Here is a 13,854-nt window from a genome sequence, read left to right as displayed (position 1 = left end):
CAGAATGCTGTGCAACAGAGAAACCCCTCCATAAATGCTCTGTGGCTAGGAATACACCCCTTTCTCTGTCACATGGAATTCTGGGAGGGCAAGTCTGCCATCGCTTTTTCTCACTGGATTTATAAATTGTTCACGATAGTGCTACCAACTTTCCCATGCTATATAAATTGTGTGCAATACCATTACAAACTTTCCCACTCTTTTTAAGATGTGTCCACTATTGCTATTTATTGCTGGCACTTTCCCATGGTCCCTTATAAAGGTTTAGATAGGTTAGCACAACAAAAGCAGGGGCTGAAAGGCTCATACAGTGCTGAACATAAAGCTTAATTATGTTATAATTTAGCATAATTAAGTTTGTTCAAATGTAAGATCATAATGCATTGATCAGGATTTAGGGCAGGTCCAACATCACTTGATGCATCATGATGTCACCAGTAGAAGGTACAACAGTCCTAACACCGGGGATGGCTCCTTGCAAGTGTGAAGGCGTTCACTGTTCCTGTTAGAAGTGGTCAAGTGTGAAAAGCCAAACCCCCAATCCTATTCTGGGACACTACATGACCAATTTTGTGGGATACAAGTGTGACAGGGGCTATGAATTCAGGCCTAAGTGGCTGACCCTTAATGCTGAGACTCTGCTGCCTAATTCCAAACTATTTAACCATATTTCTTACCTCTTCATAAAACTTTAGCTGGGGGACAGCTTCATCAATTTCATTCAGACAAAAATCTTTAAACAGCAAAAATCCTGAAAGACAAAAGACAAGAAATATGGTTAATGCTGAGAAAAAACAAGGAACACTTCTAATGCTGGGGTCTACTGCAGTGCACAAAAGTGTTAGAGAAACTCAGCAGGTTACACAGCACCTCAAAACATTGACCGTCTTTTACTTTTTATGGATGATGTGTTTCTACAGAATCTTGGCAACCTCATAACTCTATAAATAGTTATAAGGTACAAATTACTCTTGCTAGTGACACCATGCCTTTTTGCTCTTCCTACACAAAATGCTGAAATTTATATTATTTATTTTTGTTGCCACCATGCATCCCTAACCTAGTATACTTTCCCACTAGTGACCATGGTCCCCAAACTCCTTGGTATCTCACTCCTCCTTAAAGTCTACCCTTTATTTAGCACACCTATCTTAAATCTGCAAGATAACAAAGCCAAATTTTGTCTGATTAACACCCCTGCAAATCTCTAACAATATATTGCCATTAGATGGGGAAATAAAAGTGCAATTTATGTTAAAGCAGGAGGGAAAATATGCATTTGCATCCAGCACTTGCCCAGTAGTCTCACTGAAAGTAATTTCTACACTTGTATATCTACATCTTTAAAAATACTTTGCACATCTGTGCCTTATTCAAAGATCAATTGGGTTTTTTTTCCCAGTGGAAGTTTGCCATGAATGAGACAGATACAAGGCCAATCATCAAGTTGCTAATTTGGTGCCTCACTTCTTAATTAAGTAATTCAAACAATTTCCAAAGTTTATGCAGAATAGAGATGTTGGGTGAATAAATAAAATGTTTTTTTATAATTTTGTCAAGCTACACACCATGATATTTTACATTTGAATCGCTGAATTCTCATTCACCAGTGCTTTTTCTTTGAACTCTCTTTTCTTAACTGATTTATCACTAAAAACCAGTTAATAGGATAATAATCATTAGATTACATCCATTATCAGTATATCAATTTCAGAAATGTATCAATGTGCACCTGAAATCTTTAACTACGTTTCACATTGCCTTCTCCTCTGTAGTTATAAATATCATTTCCATATTCCCTGAACCTATATCTATATTTAGGAACCTGGATTGTTCTCTGGGGCACACAGCCTTTCTGACATGTACAATGTCCATATATGATATTGCTTACTCTTCCCTCTCTACTCTCAGTCCTAATGCAGGGTGATAACCTGAAACGTCAACAATTCCTCCCCTCACCCAGTTTCATTTTCTCTCACATCTATTTGCTGCATCATCTGATGTTCTTCTCAAGCCCAATGGTTCCTTCAAACTCTTCTCAGATACAGAGGGAAGGAAATGAGTAAACCAGCCATCTTTAACCACTCATGCTGCATAATGCCTTTCCCCTAATCCAGGGATTCCCCAAACATTTTAGTCCATCGACCACTTCATGGAATCCTTGATACCTCATTGACCCACAGGCATGGAATCTTTAGGGTGATGGTGGCGCTGGACAGGGGAAGAGGGGTGGTAGTGGTGGCAGCACTGAATAGGGGGGTGGTGATGGAACCAGACAAGGGGGGGGGGGTAGCAGTGGCATTGGACACATGCCACCTTCTTCTCTGCTCCATCAGACATTCACTCTCTAATTAAGAGGCCATGGCCAAATACAATATGGTGTCCACCAAGGCCCGCTCTCACGAGAGGTTGATCACCCTGGCTATTTTTTGTAGACACACTTCTGCATTCAACCACAAAAGTTCAATCAACCCCCTGCCGTTTATTGACCCCTTGGATTGTCCCATTGATCACTTTGGAGACCCCTGCCCTAATCCAACAAATACTTATTTACATTCTGTTCAAGTGCATAAAACATAAAGGCAAAGCTCAAGGTACAGATTACACATTACATAATGGGATAAAATGCAAGTTTAATAAAGAGGAAACACCAAAGACAAGTGTGGAAATTGAGTTAACTGGAATATAGTGGTGTAGACACCTTGCATCACTATATCCAAGCAATTGCAATGTTAGTTCCATATTTTGACGTGAGGATGGTTGAACTTAGCACAAACAAATTAGGTGGTTTGACCAGCCCTTTTGAAAATGGAGAAGTTTAAAAATGGACCTCATAAACTGCAACTTCGCAAAACTGTTAAGGTGCAGATATGCTTATGACAGCTGGACATGGTGGAGATAAGCATTTAAATGGGTAACCAGAAATAAAAGGAAAATAAATAAATGTTAGTATTAAAATAGTTTTCAAGTCACCAGTGTGTCAAAGTGCTTCTCAAGGATCCACAGAATCACAGAAAACAAGCCATTCGGCTCTTCTAGTCTGTGACAAAACATCATTCCACAAGTCCAAATGACCTGCACCCTCCTATCCATGTATCGATCCAATTTATTCTTCAATTGACATTTTCCATGTCAGACGGCAGCTCACTCCACACTCCCACTACTCTGAGTGAAAAAGTTCCCCCAATGCTCCCACGAAATCTTTCTTCTTTCATCCTAAAGCCATGTCCTCTTCTATTTATCTCTCCCAATTTAAGTGGAAAGAGCTAACTTGCATTTACTCTGTCTAAACCTCTCATAATTTTGTAAACCTCTATCAAATCTCCTCTCATTCTTCTACGGTCCAAGGAGTAAAGTCCAAACCTGTTTAATCTTTCCCTGTAAATCAACTCCTGAAGACCTGGCAACATTCTAGTAAATCTTCTCATTCTTACTGATATCCTTCCTGTAGTTTGTTGACCAGAACTGCACCCAATACTCCAAATTTGGCCTCACCAATGTCTTATACAACCTCACCATAAGATCCCTTAGTCTATTGTTTGTGAATTCAAAACAAATGAAAAATAAATGGAAATATAATGATGTAGTTATTAATTTTAGTCATACAGTATTGTCTAAGATGTTGATAGCAATATGTTACAGGACATATCATTCATACAGGAATTAGAGTCAAATTCTTTAGCCATTGCATCAACCTTCCACTGTAACACGGTGGTGGGATGGAGAGAGATCTGCCTGCTCACTGCTATTTTCAGGAGTTTTCTGGTCATTTGATGAAAGGAACTTCTGTCAATGTATTCTGTAAATTAGAAGGAGCAACTGAGGTTGGTTTCTGTTATATTGGGAGTGCAAACTTAAAAAACAGCAGTGAGAAACTGTGATGGAAGTGGGATGCTAAATCTACCTTTATTGGAAAGCAAATTCATCAAGACCACCAAGCTATTTGCAGAGAACCAAGTAACCACAGTTTGCTGACATCAGGCAGGGTAGGTGGATGAAGATTCTCTCAATGTTCCCTGTGATAACTTTAGGGTTCTGAATAAACCTATAGATCTCACATGAGAGAATTACTATGATCTGGATTTAGAGGATGGTTTGGCAATTATGAAGTGAACACTAGATATAAAAACAGTAGCAATCAGTATTGGGTGTGTGAAGAAAGAAAGGGAGAAGAGGGATTGGAGGAGGCATTGAGAGTGACAGAGGCACTAAATCTGAGGAAGTGGAAGCCATAAGAAAAAAGTGGATGAGGGAGAGGATTGTGTATCTTTCTCTGCCTCTCTGTGTTTTTTTTGTGTGTGTCTCCCTAAATGTGTCTCTGCATATATGTGCATGTGTTTATATTGTGTGCAGGCATCTGCATGTCTACAACTATGCATGTGTGTGTATAGCACAGGCTGGTCTCTAACCATTCAGAACTTTCTTACCACTAATGAAAGCCAAGTCAATGTAGTGACTGATGTGCAAAAGTCACCCTATATTAAAAAAAAATTCATCCACAAGGATCTTCATGGAGGACTGCCAAAGAAAAGAATGGACTAAGTACACATGCAAGCACAGAATGATAAACATTAATTTTGAAAATAAGAACACAGGCACAGACATGCACAGTGACATAGGGCTAAAACTATTTGACAACCTGCCTGACTATTCAGGGTCAACTGCTGTTGACATTATACTGCACATAGCATTTCTGTTCTACCGGCTTTCTTATGCAATGTAAAAACATATCTGATCAATTTCTTACATTTCAGTGACCAGTATTAAATTACCATTCTTTTTTTGAAATTTTTTTCCAAAAATTAGACATAGTAACTTTTAAATATATAATATACTAAACTTTTTCTCACAAACACAACAAAAACAGAACAGTCCCTCCCTCCTCCCCTTCCATACCTACAGATCAGTTCACCATCAGAGCTTACATATATTTTAAGTATATAGAGTACAGTTGGGGAAACGAGATATGTGGTCCAGGTATGGCTGCCAAACCTTTACAAAAGTTTCATATTTATTCTTTAAGTTACATGTGATTTTATCCACATATATACAGCTGTTCAATTCCGCAGTACATCGTCCTATAGGTAGAGGAGAGTCAGACTTCCAAGTGATCGCGATATATTTTTTTGCTACCACCAATGCTATTTTTATAAATGAGATTTGATATTTGGTCAATTTTTTTTGCTCATTTCCATGAAATTACCCAATAGCTATAGCTCTGGGTTACCCATGAAGGGTACTCCTGTTATCCTGGTTAATTTTTCAGCAATTTCTTGCCAAAATGGCCTCACTTTCATGCACAACCATATGGCATGTAGAAAAGTTCCTGTCTCAGTCCCACATCTAAAACATATCTTTGAAATTTCAGCTTTTGATCTGTGTAACTTTTGTGGAGTAAGATATAATTGGTGTTAAAAAAATTATACTGAACCAGTCCATATCTTGCATTTATAACTGATGTCATGCTGTCCTAACACCAATCTGAACAGCTTCTTTCTGAAATCACCTCACACAAGTCCAACTCCCATCTTTCGCTCGACCTCTGCAACCCTAGTTTTGCACTTTCGCTCTGGAGAGCATAGTACATTTTTGTTATAAATTTGGATGTATTCCCCATCCAAACTGTTCGTTCAATTTCACTAATTTCAGGTCCGGTCAACATTGGTCCCCATCTTTCTCTTAAGAAAGATCTAAGCTGGAGAAAACAGACGGTGGTCCCATTGGCCACTCTGTATTTCTGTTTTAATTGTTCAAAGGACAAGAGTTCCTTCCATGTAACAGTCCTTAATATATCTTATACCTTTGTTGTACCACAAATTTAATATTCTATTGCCCACATTCATAGGCAATAACAGATTTTTACACAATGGTGATTTTATTGATATTCCTACTTTTTTCTCTGTACATTCGTTAATTTCTTGCCACGTTCTAATCATATATTTTAGAATGGGGTTATCCATCTTTTTCTTATGTTATTTGACACTCCATTTATAGATAAAGTCCTTTGCTTCCCCTTCTCCATTAAGTACAAGATAGTGGGGGGTTGTCTTCAGTGAAGAAGGGTGTGAGAAATCTAGCCTGTGCAGCTAGGTAATCATTTTTGAAATCTGGAAGTCTAAGTCCTCCCATCCCATAGTTCCATGTCAGTTTTTCCAATGCAATTCTTGATACCTTATTATTTCCATAGGAACTGTCTAATATGGTAGTTTAGTAGTTTAAATAAGTTTTTAGGTAAGAGAATAGGCAGTGATTTAAAAAGATATTGCAGTCTTGGCATCACTTTAATTTTGACACAGTTAACCCTTCCCACCAAAGCAATCAGTAAGTCTTTCCATTTCTGTAGGTCTCTTTCTATCGTCCCAAGAAGAGGAACATAATTTAGTTTGTACAGATTTTACAAGTTATTGTCAGTTGTTATTCCAAGATATTTTATTCCATCCATCTTCCATTTAAATTTATTTTGTTAATGGTATCTTTCATATTCAAAATTTGTTAATGGCATTATCTCCCTTTTATCCATATTTATTTTGTAGCCTGATAATCTTCCATAATTTTGTAGTGTTCCTTGTAATTTTTTCAAAGATTTAGCTGGTTCTGAGAGGTATAATAGCACATCATCAGTGAATAGACTGATTTTTGACTGAATTTGAAGCCCTTTATATCAGGATCCCTTCTTATTATCTCCACCAGCTGTTCAATCACTAAAATAAAAAGCACTGGGGACAGGGGACTTCCCTGTCTGCTCGATCTACTCAAGGGGAACACTGGCAGCATCTGATTATTTGTTATTATTTTAGGTTTCCAAATATTAAAGTGTGCTCCCAATTAGGACACATAATAGACTAAGATTTGCAGAGTCATCTGCAGTGCCCTCCATAATGTTTGGGACAAAGATGCTTATTTTTTCCTTCATTTGCCCCATGTGCACAGTTTTAAACTTGTAATCAAACAATTCACATGATCAAAGTGCACATTCTACAATTTATTCAAGGTTATTTGTATACTTCTTGATTTGACCATGTAAAAATTACAGAACTTTTTATACATAGTCTTCTCACAAATCACCCCAGTCACAATCTCTACTTGTTCCTACCTTCAGACAGAATCCACAGAGGCCTGAAGTCCAGCACCTCCAGGTTTAAGAACAGAATTTTTCCCAACACCTATCAGGCTCTTGAACCTTTTGGATTCTAATCATAAACTACTCCAGGACCACCAAAATAAACTGTCTGCACTATTGAAACATGGCTTTTTCCCCCCCATGGACCAACTGCAACCATGAACCTTTCATAGACTTTTATATTTACTCCCTTTCTCTATCTTGGCATATTTTGGTGATTTAATTTATATGACGGTTGTTGGTGAATCTTGATGTACCAGTTTTCCTGCAGGAAGTAAAGATTTGGGTGCATCTGTTTACCATAAGCTCTCATCATCATCATCATTATTTGCCTTCAGTCAATCTTAGTCAGAAGAGATGCAACTGGTTTTCACTGGGCTTGGAATTAGAAAGGAAAAAATGTCTTAGGGTTTCAACCTCATCACTACTTTATGATGAAATTTACTCTTGCATGGATGATTGTGCAAAGTTTTTCATGATCCAACATATCTGAGTGCAAACAAGTACAATGGCTTTTAGTTCCAGAGACTGCTGAATGCTTATCCTGACAGAAACTAGAAGAATTCAGCATTTTTGGGTTAGGAAGGAAAGAGCAATAAATGTTCACAGACAATTATTCTTAATCAAAAATAATTGATTAAGACAATTGTCTGTGAACGTTATTCAGATCTCACAGATCTGAATGGACTGTCTTAGTGAGGCATAGCCAACTTAGTCAATTGTCCTCAAACTACAAGCCCTTGTAAAAATAAAATCTTTGGAGGCAAGTCCAAAGTCACCTCTTGTAAACCTTCCTGATCAAATTCAGTTTGATTGCAAGCCTTCATATGCAGATTTTAAAGCCAAACACTAATCATAAAGCTGGCTGAACAATGAGAAAAAAAAACTGTCATCTTGCAGACCAAACCAAGTTAAAAATAATTCAGAAGATGAAAATTGGGCATTGTGCAGTTGTCAGTCATTTGAAAGGGTTTTATGCCAGAATGACATTTTGAATACTAATGAAGATTCAGATACAAAGTCAGAGTCAAATGTCCTGCAGGAAGCTAAATAAAACGTAGTAATTGCAGTTTTGCCATATTATATGATAAACCAGTTTTTATCTGCAGGAAGCTGGGGTGGGGTTGATGTTGGGGGAACAAATTTCTGACTAATAGAATATTTTTAAGTCATTTAAACCCCTGAGAGAAGTGTATAATCAAATAAAACTCTAAATTTGTCACTGAACCACCCTCTTCATCACCTCCCAAAAGAAATACAATCTGATAGAACTCCCATACAATGAACTGAATTCCATTGGTAACATTCTTGTTGTCCCAAAAGAAATGTAGCAACCATGACCAACAAGGATATACGATCATTTTCCAACCTATACTTTGGTCACATTATGAGCAAGAAATTCAATGACCTTCTTCATTTGCATTTTGCTATTACTGTAATTTTAAAGGACCAACTGCATCAATTGAATCTAAATCTATGGTGTTTGTGATGTGACTCTGCAGTTTAACACCAAGATACCACAAAAGTAACAAGTACACATTTACATAAAAGCATTTACCAACACAAAAATGATGAATTAATCTGAATACAACTGAAAAGCAACTGTTGAATAGACCCAACGTAGAAGTTCCAGCCAAATAGACCAGTGTCCCTTTCAGATAGGGCAAAAGTCCAAATGTAAAGGCGGAGAACCTCCGGCAAAATGCATAACTACATACCTCTCTGAATGTGCGGAGGCCATCTCTGAGCCCCATAATCCAACCCCTCTCAGTGAGGGATAATCGGCCGAGCACAGCGCTCTGCCGATTGATCTGAAAGTAGCACGGCTGTTTAGGAGCAAGCTGATGATGCCGTCAGCCCGTGACCCATCTCCCCACTCATCCCTCTCCCTCAAAGTCAGGGGCAGCAGGAGCCCTCAGGGCAGCGGGAGATGGCGGGGCAACGAGGGCTGGCGGGGCAGGAGGGGCTGGCGGGGACTGTCGGGGCAGTGGGAGCCGGCAGGGGGGTGGCCGAAGCAAGCTGGGACAGCCACACCGGGCCAATTTGGCCTTCAGGGCTGCTCTTTGCGGCTCAAAACACAGCAGAGCTATGGCCATCTTCCCTTCCCATAATTCCCCAGGCAGCTGGAACTGTTCTGGGAACCAGAGTGGTTCCAGCTGCCTGAGAGATTATGGGTAGGGAAGACGGCCATTGCTCTGCCACGTTTTTATGACAGGTGGCGCTACGGCACAAGTCGCCCCGCCTCTGTTGGATCTGGAGTGCACTACGAGGCACCTCACAATATGAATGTGATGCTGGAGCAGCCTTTTAGGGCTGCCATTTGAAAGGCAAGTTCTTAGTTTCCTAAACATTCATGTAGCCGGCCTGACATGAAATGGCCTAATGAAAGATTTATTGAGCAAAGGCTTTCAGTGCTATTGCTGATAAATCTGAAACAGCCTTCCTATTTTTAACATCAAAGGCCAAAAACAGAAGCAGTAAAGTCAGTAAGACTTTTGTCACTGATTCACACAGCATTTTAGTGTACAAACCTATCACACAGATTTATTTGTCAATGTTTAAAAGAATATTTTGTTCTTTTCTGACTGTCATCTCATCACAGCATGTTTTGTTTTGTCTTGATCCAAGTGGCAAATTGCCACTGGGAGGTGCAAGAGACCATCCACCATTTCCTCACATCAAAACTTAATCTCCAAGTCAAAACAAAGATTATATTCTTGATACAAATTACCACATCCAAAGCTAATGCTTGCATCCCTCAGTTCAATGTGTATTTCATTAAACATTTTTTTTTAAAGCGCATTCTATTGAGCATCCCACATAGGCAGAATAATCCAAAATGCAGCACTATTTTGCTGTCTCACTTGCTTTACAAGAGGAAAGTTTAATTATTTTTGCTTTTAGTAAAACCAACAATGCTGCTCTCTGTGACAGCCATTCAACCTGGAGATCAGTGGGAAAGAACAATGACAACTGAAAATATCTCAGGCAGCACCAAATCCTTCTGTTGATGCTCCAATTGACTCTGCTAATTAACTTCTACTTTTCAAAATGAGTCTTCCTGCTAACTATATTATCTAGAGAAAGCATCTGATCAATTTGCTGAAGAAATATTTTTTTTGCTGAAGATCTTTCTCATTAAACTACCAATGAAAACTGTTCAGAAATACTTAAATTAAGGTGCAAGATCTTGATGCTAGGTGTGTTCAACTGAAAGTCATCCACACAGGATTGAAGTACCTCTGGTCAACCCAAACACCTTATTTGCTTCATTTGAAATACTTATTTTCAACACTGCTACCAGACTCATATTTCAGTTATATTTCTAATGATGTCCAAATAAATGTATACATAAAAACATTTTTAAATGGTACTTGGGAGAACATGTACTTTTGGAGGTGGCAGAATAAAAAGTTAGTAAGAGCCTAGAAGCTGAATTCCATAGCAGTCTGGCTTTGTGCATCGACCACCCAATCCAACTTTCAGAGATTTAAAAAAAAGAAAAAGTACCGATGAAGCAAGCCCACTACTTTTATTCAAAATCCTCGGACATGTTAATCCTTGGAGAACCACAGAAATGTACAACGGTGTCCAATGATGTACAGTACACATCTGAACACCACTTCCACCCATTTTCATTTTTATAAGCATTGCCCATGGTGTATGTGCCTATGAAGCAATTTAAAGGAATTGCCCTTGGGAGCTACCAGAACTTTACCAGAATCATGACCAGCAAGATCAGCTTAACTAATGTACTTATCAAGTTCTCCCTGAGAAACACAAAAGCCCTATCCATGGTACAATTTGCAACACATCTCACTCCTCTCCTCCACAAAGATTCTGACTCAAGAATCAATCTGCTGTTCTGACAGGTTTCAACACCCTACATACTCCGATAGTGATCACATTGTTGACTTGATTATTCCACTCCAGCAGTCAACTCTATTATCCTCGCATCCAGACAAATGATGGCACTTGTCCCCACCCCTCCCAAACAAATCTCCAGTTGCTGACCTTTAGTCCAATTTCTCTAATTACTGGGCCAATTCCCAACCCTTAAAAGTAGGTCCTGCCCTTAGACCCCAAGCTTAGCTGTTTTCCTTAAAGCTCTATGCACTCAAAGCAAATGTGAAGGAAATGTCTTTTATTAAGAATAAAAGGCGAGAACTGTTCTTTCAAGCTAAAAGTTTACAACAAAACTTCAAGAGCTTTGACTAAGATACTCCAAGTGCACATGTCACGGGCATGAAGTCATTTTCTGCTGGACAAGAGAGAATCTGAATGAACAAGTTCTCAATGGACATAGAATAACTTGTGTGGAAAATTAAAAAAATTATATTCCAGAATTTTAGACTGTAAACAAGAACATTTAACTGATCTCTGTAATACTTAGTTCTGTGAGAAAATGAGAAAAAGCTTTTATTTAATACAATGCAAAAGTAACAACCAATCTAACAAAAATGAGGGCAGCAATGATTTTTGACCCAATTTTGTTGTTTACAAAAAACGAAGAAGTGATTTGCATTGCTTTATGGCAATAGATAATAAAAGCTCTTTTATTTCCAAGGGTTAAAATTAAATGCAAGAAATCATTCAACCCACCTACCTCGTTGTGCTATTAATGAATGGTGTTACATTTAAAACATATCAATAAGAGATTAGAACAACCATAACAAATTATTTGAAACTTGCATCAAATTTGCAAATGAAGTGCTAATTTTTTTCAGTCAGATATTAATGTCTATTATTTCATAAAAGCTACTTACCATACAATTTGCATATCCTGCAATAGATCAAATTCCTTAATCAGTGAGATGGTCAATGTTTTTAACTGTAGGGCCTTTCATAAAGTCAAAAACCCAAGCGAATAGATGGAGATTCTCCACCTCATTTTTCAGTTAGTGGCGGCGTCAGCAGCAGAGCGCTGCACTCCACCACCTAGCATGAATGTAATGCCGCTGCAAGCCACTGGAAAGGGGCAGGCTGATGATGTCACCTCTCTCTCCCACTCACTCACCCCTCTCCCTCCATGACTGCCTCAGGGCAGGGGTGGCCGGTGGGGAGTGTCAGGGGACGGCCGGGGTGGGGTGTGATAGCCCCGCCGGCCGATCCAGGCTCCAGCACCTCACCAGGCCACTTGTCGGTGCCAACAGCTCAATACAGAGCAGAGCAATGGCTGTCTACCCTACCCATAATTCCCCATGCAGCTGGAACCATTCTGGGAAACACAGAGTAGTTCCAGCTGCATAGGGGATAATGGGTAACGAAGGCTGCCATTGCTCAGCATGTAAGTATGGTGTCATGGTGACAGTAGCCATGCCTCCTGAATGCCGCATCAATGCTCCAATTGCCTCCAGGCTGAAAGGGGACATTGGAGCAGGCTTTTCTGGGTCTGCATTAAAAGGTAAGAAATACATGCATGCATATAAAGCTTTCTTTCTTCAAAAAACATTTTCCTTTAACTTTTCCCAGCATTGATGAAAGAGATTTTGAACAGGAACATTAACTCTTCAGAGACATGGTCTCGGTTGCAGAGTACTGTATTTGCTTTTTGTTTTTTTTATTCATACCTTCAGCATATCCAGTATGTTTTTGTTTCTTTAACTATACTTGTTAATCTTAAGTCCCAAACAGTAAACATATATTTAAATTCTTTTCTCTAGGTCCTCTAAAATAATAATAAATAATAATAAGTTTATTGTCATGTACATTGTACAATGTACATATGCATTGAAATCTTTACTTGCTGCAGCTGAGCAGATACTTGGTAAAAACAAAGAAACTACAAAAAGAACTGAAAGCCAACTACATTATTATACTGACTTGAGTTAAAGAGATCATACAAAAGTAAAAAGATATTTGCCTTTATTTTTCTTGTGCAAAAAAAATGACTTAGTAATCAAGAAAATGATAATCATTTAACTACTTGCTTTATGGTTGAGAAAATGTCATTGAAATTCACCAAAGTGAATGAAAATATTATAATTCCATAATAAATCAAACAATCTGTAAGTTGATTGGCACCCGTCTTACAAAATCTAGGAATTCTATTCCCCCACCCCTGAGAAATAATGCATTATCTAATTTCAGCTGGTTTCTTGTCAAAGAGCTGAATAAGAACATTGGAAATAGGAGCACGAGGAGGCCATTCAGCCTGTCAAACCTTTCAATGTGATTATGGCTGATCTAATGATAGGCTCATCTTCACTTACCTGACTTTTCCCCATATTCTTAATTCCCTTATTAATGTATGTAGAAATCTATCCAACTTTGCCTTAAATATATTCATGCATCGCTTAATGTCACAATACGTTCTGTGAAATAGGACATTAGGTGATTTGGATGTTGTGTGAACACTATATTATGTAGCAAAGCTCTATGGGATACTGTAGTGTACGTGTAAACTTTTTATTTATAAATAGGGATCAGTGCGAGGACCAACACGGGGCTGTGGAAAGAGAGCGGGGCAGTGGGATTAGTGTGGAGACCGACACGGGGCTGTGGGGAGAGAGCACAGCAGTGGGATCATTGTGGGGACTGACACGGGGCTGTGGGGAGATAGCGTGGCAGTGGAATTAGTTTGGAAACTAATAAAAGGCTGTGGGATCAGTGAGGGGGCCGACACGGGAGTGTGGGGAGAGAGCGGGTCCTTGGTGCAAAAACATGCAAACATACAATGAGACATAACTCACATAACACAAACGATACATATTCAGTATATATGTTCAGATTTC

General features: G+C 38.8%; 1 protein-coding gene across 1 annotated transcript in view; it reads right to left on the bottom strand.

Annotated features, from left to right (window-relative positions):
* grk3 (G protein-coupled receptor kinase 3) overlaps positions 1–13,854 on the bottom strand; it is a 349,456-nt gene that overhangs the window by 195,569 nt on the left and 140,033 nt on the right. Inside the window, exon 3 of the mRNA XM_069932852.1 lies at positions 678–751. Within this exon, the coding sequence (XP_069788953.1) occupies positions 678–751 (74 nt within the window). The remainder of the gene's footprint in view (positions 1–677; positions 752–13,854) is intronic.

Source organism: Narcine bancroftii, chromosome 4 (assembly GCF_036971445.1).
Source record: "Narcine bancroftii isolate sNarBan1 chromosome 4, sNarBan1.hap1, whole genome shotgun sequence".
NCBI lineage: Eukaryota > Metazoa > Chordata > Chondrichthyes > Torpediniformes > Narcinidae > Narcine > Narcine bancroftii.
The sequence above is the reverse complement of the archived record's forward strand: the minus strand, read 5'-3'. Positions and strand labels throughout refer to the sequence as shown.